The 15402-nt window shown below is 42.7% G+C and overlaps 1 protein-coding gene across 3 annotated transcripts in view; it reads left to right on the forward strand.

Moving 5' to 3' along the window:
• ctnnd2b (catenin (cadherin-associated protein), delta 2b) overlaps positions 1 to 15402 on the forward strand; it is a gene marked incomplete at both ends in the record, with an annotated part of 257135 nt that overhangs the window by 221713 nt on the left and 20020 nt on the right. For all 3 annotated transcript variants that reach the window (XM_084058604.1, XM_084058605.1, XM_084058606.1), the window contains 2 exons: positions 1035 to 1217; positions 13762 to 13935. In XM_084058604.1, coding sequence (XP_083914730.1) covers positions 1035 to 1217; positions 13762 to 13935 — 357 coding nt within the window. The remainder of the gene's footprint in view (positions 1 to 1034; positions 1218 to 13761; positions 13936 to 15402) is intronic.

Here is a 15402-nt window from a genome sequence, read left to right on the forward strand (position 1 = left end):
GCTTGTAGATCTGCTACTTTTGATGATTTTGTGTGACGCTGTAGTATGATCAAGTAGGGGCGTTAATTTAAGTTAAAATACGGAGATAGGAGGTTTCTTCCCGACAGCAACGATATGCATGTGTGTGTGACTGTGTGACTGTGTGACTGTGACTGTGTGTGTGTGTGTGTGCGTGTGCGTGTGCGTGTGCGTGTGCGTGTGCGTGTCCGTGCGTGCGTGCGTGCGCGCGTGTGTCTCCTTTGTAGTCACAGTGTGTGTCTGTCCTGTAGAGAAGGAGATCTGGATGTTTAATCCCCAGAAATCCTTCACAAGATCAAGGTCCTCCAAGCCTGTTGTCTGCATGGCCGCTCACTACAATAGGATTACCATTGTACTGTGCGTGCGCGTGCATGTGTGTGTGTGTGTGTGTGTGTGTGTGTGTGTGTGTGTGTGAGTGTGAGTGTGTGTGTGTGTGTGTGTGTGTGTGTGTGCGCATGTGTGTGTATACGTGTGTGCGTGCGTGTAGTGAGGTAGTCTAGACCTGTGGTTCTCAAACTGGGGGTGGGAATCCCCAGGGGGGTCCCCAACTTATTTTGGGGGGGTCCCCAGATGATTATCTTAATGTGCAATATTGTTTTCTCACTCAACAGCAAAACAAACCAACATACAGTATAAGTGTATACAGGGTATCTGCACATTTATAAAGTGACAATTTAAGGACTTTTAAGACCTTTTTAATATAAGAAAATAAAGAAATAAAGAAAATAAGACTATTACGGTGTCAAAAGTAATCGACATTTTTTTTTTTATGGTAGTTTGTTGACAACAAACTACTATAAAAAAATGTGTCAAACGTTGGCCAAACTTGTGAAAAATTACCTGAGAAAGAGGCGAAAAAAAATTCCTCACAACGCCTCATGTTTGCGAGACGTTGTGAGCTTATTAGATCGGCTATTTTCACCTGTGGAACCGAGTCAAACTAAATGTAATGCCTCGACTCCCTTTCTTTCTTCCTCCCCCCCCCCCCCCCCCCCCCCCTCCCCCCCTCCCTCCAGACCATAGAGAACTGTGTTTGCATCCTGAGGAACCTGTCGTACCGCCTGGCCGCAGAGACCTCCCAGGGCCAGCAGGGGGGGTCAGAGGAGCTGGACGGCCTGCTCTGCGACGCCGGGGGCAAGGACGCGGAGAGCTCCGGATGCTGGGGCAAGAAGAAGAAGAAGAAGAAGAGTCACGACCAGGTGAGGAGACAAAGAGAGAAGGAAGGCAGCCATTGTTTTTTTTACAAACAAAATGGGATCTAACTAACAGCTTGGCAGTGGCGTGCACAGACATTTTGAGGGGCAGGTGCTCAGGTAAATTATACTTTTTTTTGTTTACTTGGTCTGCTCTTTTTTCCCTCTACACCTATACCTCTTTGCCAAAAATAGCCGATCTACAAGCCCACAACGCCTCGCAGCGCGAGGCGTTGTGAGCTTGTAGATCGGCTATTTTTGGCTAAAGTTCTCCTCAGAAAAGGGATGCTAGGTTTCGAGTGGTTATGGTAAAAAGAAAAATCATATCACATAAAGATTTGGCAGACCCCCTGTAGTAACTCTGAGGACCCCCTAGGGGTCCCGGACCCCGTGTTGAAGACCCCTGCTGTAAACTGAAGTGCCCTTTTTTTCAAAAGGGCACTTCTGGTCAAGAGGGCAAAGGGCAGGTGCTCTAGCACCACCTAGAGTCTATCTGTGCACGTCCCTGTGCACAGACACACAAACAAATCTGAAAATGTATAAAATATTCCGGGGATTGCCTTCTTTGGCCCACTGCCAGTGGGCACAATAACGTTGGCACTGATGGGTGTTTAGTGGTTTGGAACATTAGCCGCAAACTAATCTCTCAAGACAGATTCAGCTAAAAACATTAAATGTATTTTTTTTTGCCGATGGGTTCCCAGATTGGCCTCGAACAGACACAGCAGACGAGGCACACAAGGACACACTAACGTTGGGGGACACACACACAGCCGACCGACCGTTCTGTGCCACGCTATAAAATTAAATATAACCGTACAGTGTGTATAGACCAATTATTTGTTTATCAACATTGAGACTGGACGCACAGATGATTGTTTCACGCAATCAATTCTCAACCTGTTGTTTCGGGGTGCGCTGGTTTCAGCACACCCCGACCCCCTCTTGTGTGTTGGCTGGTGAGGCGCGTCCTAGCGAGACCTGACAGAATGGGTTTCATTGAGCGCATACTGGTTGCACGCATACTGGTTCTTATCAGTGTGACGTCGTCTGTTAAGAGGTCTATAGTATTATCCATATTATGGGTAAAAGACATAAAATAATCAAGATCAGTCATCAGTCAATATCTCTTACATAGAGACATGGTACAAGTAGGGTAAACACAACCCTAACACACCCTAAACCCATTATTGATTTTTTTTAATTTTTTGTCCCATTCCTAAGCCAATAATTTGCTAGCCTCGGAAACCCATGCTTTTTTTTTTGTTACAAAAGAAAAAAAGTCTGGGCGAACGATGCAGGAACGACTAACCAACCAGAGTGCAGAGGGGCGTCGCTCTAAATTTGGTGACGTCAGCGTGCTCCGTGCACAGACCGGGGGGGGGGGGGGGAGGGGAGGGGGGGACATAGATTGGTGAAGCAATAGGAAGCACCGCACGAATCCGGGCGGCTGGGTTTGGATCCGCCCTTCGAGACCTTCGATTGGGCTCGTTCTTTCAACTCTAACAATGTGCTGACCGGAGACATTAGCAGCATCTTTCCGCTGGTCATCAAATTATTGGCTTAGGAATGCGACAAAAAACAAAAAATCTCCATGAATTCAAGTCTCCATGGGGTGTGTACTCGATATAAAATATGTCATTTTTTGGGTGAACTATCACTTTAAGCCGTATATACTACGAAATAGCAAAAATAGCAGATATACGAACTCAAAACGTGCCACATGACGAGTTGTTAGATCGTCTATTTTCATTATTATTAATTTTTTTTTTATGATAATAAAAAAAAGGAACGGTGTTGGAGATACAATGTTTCCACCTGACAACATCGAAATCAAATTCTGCATAGAGATCCCATTCTATGAACAGCGTTACTGATCTGTCAACAAGCATGACAACGTCTTGTAATGTAAAAAAAAAGACTTTGTCTTAATTTCACGCTATCAATCATTTTGCACAAGTTCTTTTTTTTTTTTGGTCATTCATTCAAGCGGAATGATGAGGCAGGCATCTCCTCATTTGTAGTCCAGCATCATTTAGACGTTTTGTGGGCAGCGTACGTGCGCTTTGCTTTGCCTAATCTCTGCGTCACTCTCTTGTGTATACAGTCACATCATATGAATATTTATGAAGATCCCGTCCCTTTATTTTCTCTTTTGAAATTCATGATGTTTGAGCCTGAGCTCCTTTTTCTGAGTCAATGTTGACGTCCAGCTGTCATGAATATTTAGCGGCGGGCCACAGTGATCCATAACCCGTTGAAACCGGGGAAACGCATCTGTGTAATTTTTTTGATTTCCTTGGCTATTCAAAAATGGCAGATCTACAAGCTCATAGCGTGGCACCGAGTGCCGCGCTACGAGCTTGTAGATCTGCTATTTTTTTGAAAAATCTGTGCAAATGTGTGCAAATATTTTGAATATAATATATTCAAATAAAAAAAATATATTATATATATTTTTAAAGCGAACATTTGTAACTCAAATCTTTGCTTCTGGGGAAAAATATTTTACAAATGTTCGCTTTAAAAAATATACACTGAGATTTACATTTCTTCTTTTTTTTTAAATGGAAGATCTACAAGCTCGTGGCGTAGCAATCGGTGTGCCGCGCTACGAGCTTGTATATCTGCTATTTTTGAATAGCCCAAAGTATGAAATAATGGTTATAACTCAAATCTAAAATGACACAGTATATGCGTTCACCGGAGTGAATGGGATAATAATCATATCAAAGAGAAACCTCAGACGCTGCGTACGATCCGCGACCCCGCGACCCCGTCATCCCCTTCAAACAGGTTGTTTTGTTTCCCTCATGTCTCATTAGCGTATAGCGTGCCTCTCCGTGTCATCTGTCAACATATCTGGTTGGGTGGGGGTTTAGCAGTGGTGGAAAGTAACTAAGTACATTTACTCAAGTACTGTACTTAAGTACAATTTTGAGGTATTTGTACTTTACTTGAGTATTTCCCATTTCCAATACTTTTACTTGTAGCCTATACTCCACTACATCTCAGAGGCAAATGTTGCACTTTTGCTCCACTGCAATTATTTGAAATCTTTAGTTACTAGTTCAATCACTTTTTCGATTTTTGATTATTATCACAAAACATAGATTAACCACTTCAGCCCTATATACATTCGGCCATTTGAAAATAGCAGATCTACAAGCTCACAATGCGTCGCGACGCGACGCATTGTGAGCTTGTAGATGTGCTATTTATAAAAGATTTTTATACATTTGAAAACTTGAAATGGGACATTCTGCATAATGAGTACTTTTACTTTTGGTACTTTAAGTACACTTTGATGCCAGTGCCTTTGTACTTTTACTCGAGTACATTTTGAATTCCGGACTTTTACTTGTAACAGAGTATTTCTATATTTCAGTATTGATACTTTTACTTAAATAAAAAAATGTGAGTACTTTTTCCACCACTGGTGTTTAGTTGGGGGCAGAAAGACGAGCCTGTTGTCAGTTGAAAACAAATCCAGCTTTGTTTGTTTTAACTTGGGCAGAATGGAGCCTGTGTGGGTGGGAGGTATTTTCGTCCAGTAAATCCAGTATAACGTTGAAACCTCTTATCTCCATATTCTAACACGTTGTGTTTTTTCATAAATTAACGCTCCTGCTTGATCATACTACAGTGTCACACAAAAGACACACGCAAAGTAGCTGCTACTTTTGCTACTTTTGAATTAGAATATATATATATATATATTTATATATATTTATATTTGTTATATTATATATATATATTTGTTTTTATCCCACGATTTTGTAACCCATTTTTTTCACCCAGTGCCAATTGTCTAAGTAATCCTGGGCGCTACACTCCCTCTGCCAGCCTAGGGAGAGCCTAGAGCCGAGCTCATGCCTCCTTCAATGCATGAGGAGTGAGCAGGCCGCTTCTTATCACCTGACAGGGGGGGGGGGGGGGGTTTCCCTGGTTAGACGTAGCGCGTGGAAGGAACACGTTATTCCAACCAGTTCCTTTCCCCTCCATCAGGCGCCCCGGCTGGCCAGGGGGAGGCAGTATAGAGACCAGGATTACTACATGTTTTTTGTGAGGGTACCTACCCTAGGAGACACGGGGAGAACATGCAAACAACACACATAACAGTTTTGGACACATGGAGGTTTCCATCCGACTAAGACGATTATACTGAACTTCGAAAATGTATTCTTGCCAGGCTTGTAGTTTATTTCCATATATATATATATATATATATATGTATATATATATATATATGTATATATTTTTAATTGACTTCCTTGCGTTCCCCATTGCCAGGCAAACATTTCATTCAGCCTCCCTTTGTTTATAACAGAGAGAACTCAGACAAAATGGCTGCCTTGGACAGGGGATGAAGTAATGAGTGTTAACTGTCGGCGTGTGTCTCCTCTGTTGATACAAATTCCATGAAAGCTGCGTCATTTAACCACATGAACCCCCCCAGGGTTCCCCAATAGGTGTGTGTGTGTGTGTGTGTGTGTGTGTGTGTGTGTGTGTGTGTGTGTGTGTGTGTGTGTGTGTGTGTGTGTGTGTGTGTGTGTGTGTGTGTGTGTGTGTGTGTGTGTGTGTGTGTGTGTGTGTGTGTGTGTGTGTGTGTGTGTGTGTGTGCGTGCGTGTGTGTGTGTCCAGCTGATGCTCATTGACGCTCGTTCATTTCATACTGGAAGATAATTGAGGTGACTGGGCTGAAACTTTATCTCAGTAAATGACATGGAACTCCATATTTGGGCATGGCTGACATCATATAGTGACAACATAATGATGGCGTGAGCTTTGAATCAGCTCGGCTTAAAACCAGACTGCACATTGTGAATGACACACATGGAGAGAGACATTGAGGAAGCCTTCATGACCAAACAGACGACCTATTCCAGCAGAGATCCACACATTTGATTTTCATCTGGTAATTGCCCTGAAACCAATCCTGGATCGTAAGATCATCAATTACATTCTTGGACCATTACAGCCCATGCATGGCAGCTTTGACCATGAACCAACTGTTCCCGACAACGAGCCAGCAGCAAGGCAACTCCGAAGAATCAAGACCTTACAGTAGTCGACAGTCTACCAAGACGTCAACGCAATCGGAAGTAAAGAGACGTCATTTGACTGACACAGGAAAGAAAACTCACATCTGTAAACAATGTGACAAGAGTTTCGGTCAGTTAGGTCACCTGAAGGCACACCAGCTTATCCACACTGGAGAAAAACCTTTCCACTGTAAACGGTGTGGCAAGAGTTTCAGTCAGTTAGGTAACCTGAAGAAACACCAGCGTATCCACACTGGAGAAAAACCTTTCCACTGTAAACGGTGTGGCAAGAGTTTCAGTCGCAGTTCTCACTTGAAGGCACACCAGAGTGTCCACACGGGAGAAAAACCTTTCTATTGTAAACAGTGTGTCAAGAGTTTCAGTTTATTAAGTAACCTGAAGAGACACCAGCGTACTCACACTGGAGAAAAACCTTTCTATTGTAAACAGTGTGTCAAGAGTTTCACTGAGTTAGGTGACCTGAAGAGACACCATCGTATTCACACTGGAGAAAAACCTTTTTACTGTAAACAGTGTGTCAAGAGTTTCAGTTTATTAAGTAACCTGAAGAGACACCAACGTATTCACACTGGAGAAAAACCTTTCTACTGTAAACAGTGTGTCAAGAGTTTCAGTGAGATAGGTCACCTGAAGAGACACCAGCGTATTCACACTGGAGAAAAACCTTTCTACTGTAAACAGTGTAACAAGAGTTTCAGTCGGTTAGATCACCTGAAAATACACAAGTGTGTCCACAAAGTGGACTTGGGTGTTGGAAGTGCATCATTGCTCCATCATTTTTACGGTTAACCATTAACCGTTAGTATTAACATTGAGTGCCTTCTTCTTCTTTCATATATCATCAGATGGCCAACTCAGTGTCCTGCAGCCACGCCCTCGTCTCTGGTCCTAAGTCGAAAAGACCAGCTTCTGAGGGTGGGCTGTATAGGGGGCAGCCGGTGATAATGTGCTCGGCAGTCTGTTCAGGCTCGCCACACTCGCATGCTGCACTGTCCGTTAGGCCCCACTTCTTCATAGAAGACTTGAAGCGCCCGACTCCAGTGCGCAGACGGTTCAGCGAGGTCCATAGATGGCGTGGCATGTCTTCACATTGAGTGCCAAACACGTAGATCTACGTGTTTGCAAATACACCCGTCGAGTGCCATTAACGTAGATCTACATGTTTAATTATTATTTATTTTTTTCCCACATGGGGCGCAACTTAGGAATGATCCGAGGACCCTGTAAAATGGAATACCTTCCGTCCGTTCCAATGATATGATCTTGAGAAAAAGGTCCATATCTCCATATCTTTTTACAGTGGTGAAAACAAGTCATTTTCGACGGGCGATCACTCTGCAATGGCGGATCGCGTTAGAAATATTATTGTTCCAGGACCCCCGAGCATCGCCCAGACACCCCTTGTTTACATCCGGGGTCCTCGTGGAGGCTTCTACAGCTCTAAACAGATCGGCGTAAACGGTAACGGTGCGTTTTAACAGCGGGCGATTCAGGATAGTATTTTCCGGAAGTGCATTATATGTTTATGAGAGCCGACAACTACTGGCGATAGGGCGAAGTGGGCGGGGGGCGATGAAAGATGGATTTTCTTTATCTTTTGGACGATGTCGCCCGGCGATCGCCCGAGAGTCGCCCGCTGTTAAAACGTACTGTAAGAACGCTGGCACTGGATGTACCCTGTTTTTAAAAAAAAACTCTGGGCACTTGATGTGTTAACCGGTTACCAATGTCTTAACGCCATCACTAGCTGCTGAAGATGCAGACTTTTCAAGCACACCGTAACAACCAAATAAATGGTTGGTTCTCAACTTATTTAGTTTCAACTTTCAAGAGTGCATTATTTCCTTGTGTGACCCTCAGCACAGGATGTAAAGGTTTCATGACATGCTGGTTTCTACGAAACATTAAGTCTTTATCATGGTCCTTCAAACGTGTATTAAAAGGTTTTAACTGAAAAATCCACTCCAGTGAGCCATGGCACGTGTTTTTTTCTCTCAGTGTTTCAAAACCTTTTCAGCTGCAATGAAAAGAAAACCTATTTGCCTGAGGGTGTCGCTGTTTTTGCCTTTCAATCATCGCCTCTACTCTGCGGGTAGGGGGCGGGGTTAATGGACTTTGACATCAAAGTCCACGGGCCAATCACAGCACTTTTCTGAGCCTAATTATTCCGAAAACCCCAGACCACAGGAAATCCACTGAATGTTCAAAGTTCAGTTTTTTTTTTGGGTGTGTAACTGAGGTCAGAAAACCTAAAAAAAACAGACGAATCCCAGGGCTAAATTATGAGTACCACAACCAATAATAACTAACAACCAAGCCCTAATCTGTTCGCAGGTTGTGTGGCCCTCGGCTTGGTACCCTAGCCTAGACATAATTTGGCCCTTGGGGAAAACTAATTGGGGAACCCTGGCCTACAGCGACCATATTCTGGGCGTGTCATAAAAGAAGAGCATTCTGTGAAAATAGGCAAACATGGGCACACAGGTTGAGAACCAACAGGGATAGATGTACTCGTTAGCTTCACATGCTTTAGTTTTTTTGGACATTTTTCCTCGTCAAGCAGCAGAAATGTATAAATTCTCATTCAGGGGGAGTATTAGAGCAAAGAGGAAGTGCAGGAAGAAAGTAGAGAAAAGGAGTAAATGGAAGACGGAGGTGGTTTTGATGACTGTCTGTTCAGCTGAACACTCCAGCTCTACGTGCATCCAAGCAGAACCAAACCAGACCAAGGAATCTTAAAACCCAACCTCGGGATCAGCATGGAATATGGGCCAATTCATACCCCTCCATAATCATAACCCATTACCTCCCTCCTTCTCTCTCTCTCTCTCTCTCTCTCTCTCTCTCTCTCTCTCTCTCTCCATTCCACTTCAGTGCAGCTGTGGGTGATTATCATGAACTAGTGACAGGGGAGCACGGTATGTTACGTACAGTAACTGTCGGGCAGAAACCTTGTATCTCCCCATTTTGAGAGCGTCGCTCAAATGTACTGTATAGTGGAAAAGTAGGGGTGTGCCGATACACTAATTTCACGAAACGATACGATACGATATTTGGCTCACAACTTCGATACGATTTCGATACGATACGATACGCACTTTTTTTATTATGAAAATATATGGAGGAGAAAAAAAGAAAATGCAAACAAATAATTCTGTTTTTGCATTATTCAGACATGCAAACTTGTAGCTTTTCAGCTACAATAGCCGTTTTGAATCCAAATAGTATGACACCTGACCCGAAAAAAAAAACATGTTGTCACTCTTTTCACTTCGGGGCCGTTTGCATGCCTGATTATTATGATTGTAAAAAAAAAAAAAAAAAAAAAAAAAAAAAAAACGATATTTTTTTTTTCCAAAACGATACATATCGTCGCGAAAACGTATCGCGATATATCGCGGGACGATATATCGGCACACCCCTAGGAAATAGCCATGGTGTGATGTGTTGCTGTGAGGTTGTAGATCGGGGCTATTCGGAAATAGTTATGCCTGTCTGTGGGTTTTCATAAATATTTAGCCGATGAAAAGTATTAACATGAGGCTGGTGACTAAATCATAATTACTCCCATTGGAACACAAGTTATTTTTTATCGCCATTTCCTGAATTGTAAACACTTTATGACACATAACGAACGATTAGTAGAAAAGGGTGAGAAAAAACGAGGGAGACGAGGTAAAGAAAGGAGATGAGGACCGGAGATGGGAGGATTGGAGAGGGGAGGAGGGGAAAGGTAGAGTAAAGGAAGGAGAAAAGAAATGACAGGAAAGGAGAATAGCGCATGAATAGAAGCGAGTGAAATGAGGACATGCTGTAATGATGAGAGGTCTTTCCCTGGGTGTAACCTACTCTCTAAAACATGGAGGTTCTGATAGATGTCAGCTCAGGTGGCATCATTACAGACCAGTGTTGAATTTGTCGACTAAAACTATGACGAAAAATGTTGGTCGACTACCTTTTTTCACTGACGAAAAAGACATAAAAACAAAATAAAAACTAAGCTATGATGACTCCCTGCCAAAAACGTAATTAACCAATTTTGCCAAGCACGTTTTTTTTTTTTTTTTTTTTTTGACCCAAAGACCAAGGAGATATGATTTTTCGAAGATCTAGACTCCCATCCACTTCCTTGTTAACTTAAAACTTAAAAATTCTGTATCTCGGCTGAATACTTTTTTTTTTCAATGAAAAATCTCTGGCAGTGGGCAAACAATTTCGTCAACAAATAAAAACTAGACTAAAATGTTAGTGAGGGACTAGTGGAGAAGAGATCCAGTAGAACTAAAAGACAAGTCATTTTATGTTTGGTTGTGCTCGGGTGTTGCGCTCTGAAAATAGCCGATCTACAAGCTCACAACGCGTCGCGCTACGACGCGTTGTGAGCTTGTAGATCTGCTATTTTCAGCATGCGACCAAGTGTAAAATCAGCCATTACGACGCCATCAAGGCACCGCCAAAACACATTTTAGTCGACTAAATCAACTGTGGATTTAGTCGACTAAAACTAGACAAAAACGAAAACATTTCAGATGACTAAAATTGTATGGAATTTTATTCAAAAGAATATTACTAAAAACGAAATCAAAGTTTACTGTCAAAATCAACACTGTTACAGACATGAAGAGAAGAAGTAGAGTAGGAGAAGGTGGTTGAAATGAGGACATGATGTAATGATGAGAGGTCTTTCTCTAATGGGTGTAACTCTCTAAAACATGGAGGCCTGTGATAGATGTCAGCTCAGGTGGCATCGTCACAGACAGGGACTAGGAGAGGAGACGAGAGGAGACCTAATTAGGGAAAGTTAGCTAAATGTATTGTCCAGATTGGTCACAAATTTGACTAACTTTCCCTAACTAACCGTGCCAAGCTAAATGTTAACTCATTCACTGCCAGGAATTAATTAATGAATGAATTCATCCGTCTCCGGTCCCCTTTGCCAACGAAAACGCCGATTTTACTGTGCCTTTAAAAAATCAGAGAATATTCTCCGTGACCGCCGTCCTCACGGAGATCGGCTCATTAAACGCATTAAGACCTGGAACGCAGTGGAACGTCACTTTTTTTTTTGGATTGACCTCCATTCCAGAGCTATAGCCATTTGAATGTGGCTTGTCTGTCTTTTGAAAAACAAGCAGAAAACAACAGAAATCCGAGAACATTTGACTTTAATAAATCCTTTAACATGAGTTGAAGGTGCATAGCTTTTTTGTTGTTGTGATCATGCGATTTCTGGGTGTACCCTTCAGCATTTAGTGCACATTTTATACAGATACCAAACTATCTAAATCTAATCATACAACTCTCAAGAGGAACATGTTTTCTTTCTTAGGGTTTTTCTCTCTAAAATGTTGCAGCCGGCTTTGTTCGAGCTCTGATGAAAGTATTCATATACATAATTCATAATTCATTCTGAATTTAATTTTCAGCTTGTTTTAAAAGTTCATTTAAAGGTCAGAATGGGTTTGTGTTGAGTTGTGACAAGCTCAACAAAAGTTAAAATATGCTTCTTCTTTTTTTAAGGTCTTTAAAGTCAAGCCCTTTAAGACTGAACATGAAATAAATTGCAGATCTGTGTGTTAAACAAGGAGTATATATTCCATTCCCTTTCATCTGGGTCTACTAATAGCCATGTTGAAAGGGCACAACTTCATCTCTGCTCTTCTTTTGATCTAGATTTTCAAAGTGCAAATCTGTATCATACTGTAGCATGTTTTTTTTCAGAGGGTGTCCAGACCCCAATCATACTGTTTAAGTCTTTATGTTTTTCTCTTTTTTATCCTAAATATAATTAAGGAAACCTCTGTGGACAGGATCTGTCTGTCCCGCCCGGTTCTCCTCAATGGCTGGAGCAATTGATCTGAATTTGCACACGGCCATTGGCCATTAGCATATGCACCAAATAATGTCGCCCGTTTTTAACTTTCCCAAAATGTAAGCTGTTTATTAGCACTTTTATGTCAACATCAAAGTTTGGGCTATGGGAGCTATCGTCGCCATGGTTATAGCGCCCGAAGCTATGGGATGAATGGTCAAACTGCATACTGCGCGACAGGCTGCGCGCAGGACAGGCCGGACGCGTGCGCGGGTCCGGCCGTGTGTGTGTGTGTGTGTGTGTGTGTGTGTGTGTGTGTGTGTGTGTGTGTGTGTGTGTGTGTGTGTGTGTGTGTGTGTGTGTGTGTGTGTGTGTGTGTGTGTGTGTGTGTGTGTGTGTGTGTGTGTGTGTGCGTGCGTGCGTGCGTGCGTGCTGTGGTTTCGCGACGGGTCGCGCACGTGTGTGTGTGTGTGTGTGTGTGTGTGTGTTGGAACTGTTTATGAGCGGGTGTCTCTGTTTGCTGTGGGTCCACAGCGACGGGACGCGCGCGCGCGTGTGTTGGAACTGTTGCAGGTATCAAGTCCAAAGTCACTTTCCATCCCTGATATACTGTTTGTGCACAGCACATAACCCAAACTGTACATACTTTGGGTGCTCCATACTAGTATATATATACGTCCCCAAACTTCTAAAGACATTCATTTGCTCCAGAGGTCTGCTATTCTTTCACATAATTTACCATCAGATATAACATTTGATATCTTAGCTGTCAGGACAGAAACCCTGTGTCACCATATGTCGACTTTTATGTAAATGAATGCCCTACTGAATCATACAAGAGTGTCACACACAAGGAGTGAAAATAGTCGATCTACAAGCTTTTCTCTTCTTCACTATTTCTAAAATAATAATAAAAAAGTAACAGTTTTGGTTTCCACCCCGACAGCAACGGTTTGTTTATACACTCAGTGAACTTTTGAAAACCCAGTGGACTCATAACACATTTAGTCTGCATGAATGATGATTATAATGATCAGTTAATTACACTGACAGAATTTAAAATGAATTAACATTTCTCCCAGGAAGCTGAAGAACACCGGCACCTTACTGATTGAATTCATTCTATTGTTTTTGTTGTTTCTTTTAACTCATTCACTGCCAGAATAAATAAATATATCATCCACTGCCTGCAATTTTTAGATTTTCTTCGTAGTAAGTAGTCACAGAATATTTATCTCCATTATGATCGATTGATCCTTGCTAATAATGGGGGGTTTCACTGTGCTTCTGGGGAAAAATAAATGTCACCGTTTGCTTGTTATAGGCCGTTGAAAATAGCATGGATCGCCAAAAATACATAGTAAAACACAGGAGGCGAGATACGTTAACCAGGAAGTGAATGGAGCAGTAAATCTTGGGATCACGTGATCCCATGTTCTGTGTGCATCTGGGGATGAAATGGTGACTCATATGTTAGCAAAGAGCGCCATCTAGTGGAAACACTTTTTTTTTAAAATAGCTCTATATTCCGGTAGTAATCATTGCTATTGAGTGGGTGTCCCTGTCTCTCCAACTCTGTGATCGTGTACAACATGTTCAAATATTTTGTAAAGTCTCTGACAGTTTTCTTATTTAATGACATGCCTAATGACATACCTTCTTTTGCACACAGTGGGATGGAGTGGGACCCTTCCCTGACTCGGCGGAGCCCCCTAAAGGCATTCAGATGCTATGGCACCCCACCATCGTCAAGCCCTACCTCACCCTGCTGTCTGAGTGCAGTAACCCCGACACCCTGGAGGGGGCCGCGGGGGCCCTGCAGAACCTGGCCGCAGGCAGCTGGAAGGTAACGACCCAACAATGTAGTTAGGTTGCTCTGTCTATGCTGTGACTAATGTACATACATACCCTACATTGGGAAGAGCAAATCGTTGCTGTCGGGCAGAAACCTCTTAATATATCCTTAACCTCCATATATTTTTTTTTGTTTGTGTTTTCTCATAAATTGATGCCCTACCTGATCATTAGCCTGGGATCAAAACCATTTGCGGGTTTCTGGTCTGGTCGGGAGCGGAAATAACTTTACGTCATCAGTCGCATCATCAAGTGGCCGGGAGGGACCAAGGGTGCCGGTATCACCCAAAATAATTCCCCGCGATCAAGGACATCATCATTTTAGGGCCTACCCAATAAAAACCCTTGATGCGGCGTAGTTTAGCTTATAGGAATAGTATGTTTGGTATATCCATCCTTTATTCCAACTCGTAGCGACTGGTGAGACTAAACTAGTAGTTATACTCGATTCATCATTTTAACACATTGACTGCCAGTCGCGTAGATCTACGCGAACCGATTTAAAGCCGCAGCGTGCCAGTCGCGTAGATCTACGCGAACCGATTTAAAGCCGCAGCGTGCCAGTCGCGTAGATCTACGCAAACCGATTTAAAGCCGCAGCGTGCCAGTCGCGTAGATCTACGCGACTCGCATTTCCCATGTTAAATCGAAAAAGTGCACTTTCCGGAATTTTTTTCGACCCATTTCCGGTTCCGGGGCCGACCGGAAACGGAATAATACTTGTTCCGTTTTTTTCGCTCGCATCCGTTTCCTGTCTAGGCATCAGCTTAGAATCGATTTATCTCCCTTGTGGTTTTCCTCACCGCATCGTCCTGTCTAACATTCTCGCATGTAACTTCAAAATGGAGGCACGGATCGGCTCGCAGTTTTTTGTTTTTGTTTTTCACGGATCCCGTGTTTGTGTCGAACCAAATGAACGCGGATTTTAAACGGATTTAGCGGGGGCTATGACGACATGAAAAAAACAAAAAAACAACAAAAAGAGCTTGGCACTGGTAGGTACATTATGAGATTAACCTCTGGCGTTCAATGTGTTAATGGGGATTGGGGAAACGAACAAAAAAAGCAGAAAAAAACGTTGTTGTTTTTTTCCAGTAGGGGTGGTCTAGAGCGGATCACACAGGCCAGTTGGAACGAATACCAGGCTTTCCTCCGAGGTGGAAAGTCTTGTGACGCATGAGGTTACTTGATCATACTACAGCTTCACACAGAGAGCATCTACATGTAAAAGTGGAAGATCTGCAAGCTCGAAACGTGGCGCGAGTTTTGACCTTGTAAATCTGCTACTTTTGAAATCGAATCCTGAAAAAGTCACAGTTTTGGACATATGAGGTTTCTACTAGACCAGGGACGAAATATTAACTAATAGCTAATCTTTTTTTTTTAGATTGTACTTACTATTGCAGCTATTAATTATTATTGTTGTTATTTATTATTCCTCTTCCTCTCTCCCGTCTCC

This window comes from Gymnoscopelus microlampas (assembly GCF_963454915.1).
Source record: "Gymnoscopelus microlampas genome assembly, chromosome: 5".
In the NCBI taxonomy this organism is placed as follows: Eukaryota; Metazoa; Chordata; class Actinopteri; order Myctophiformes; family Myctophidae; genus Gymnoscopelus; species Gymnoscopelus microlampas.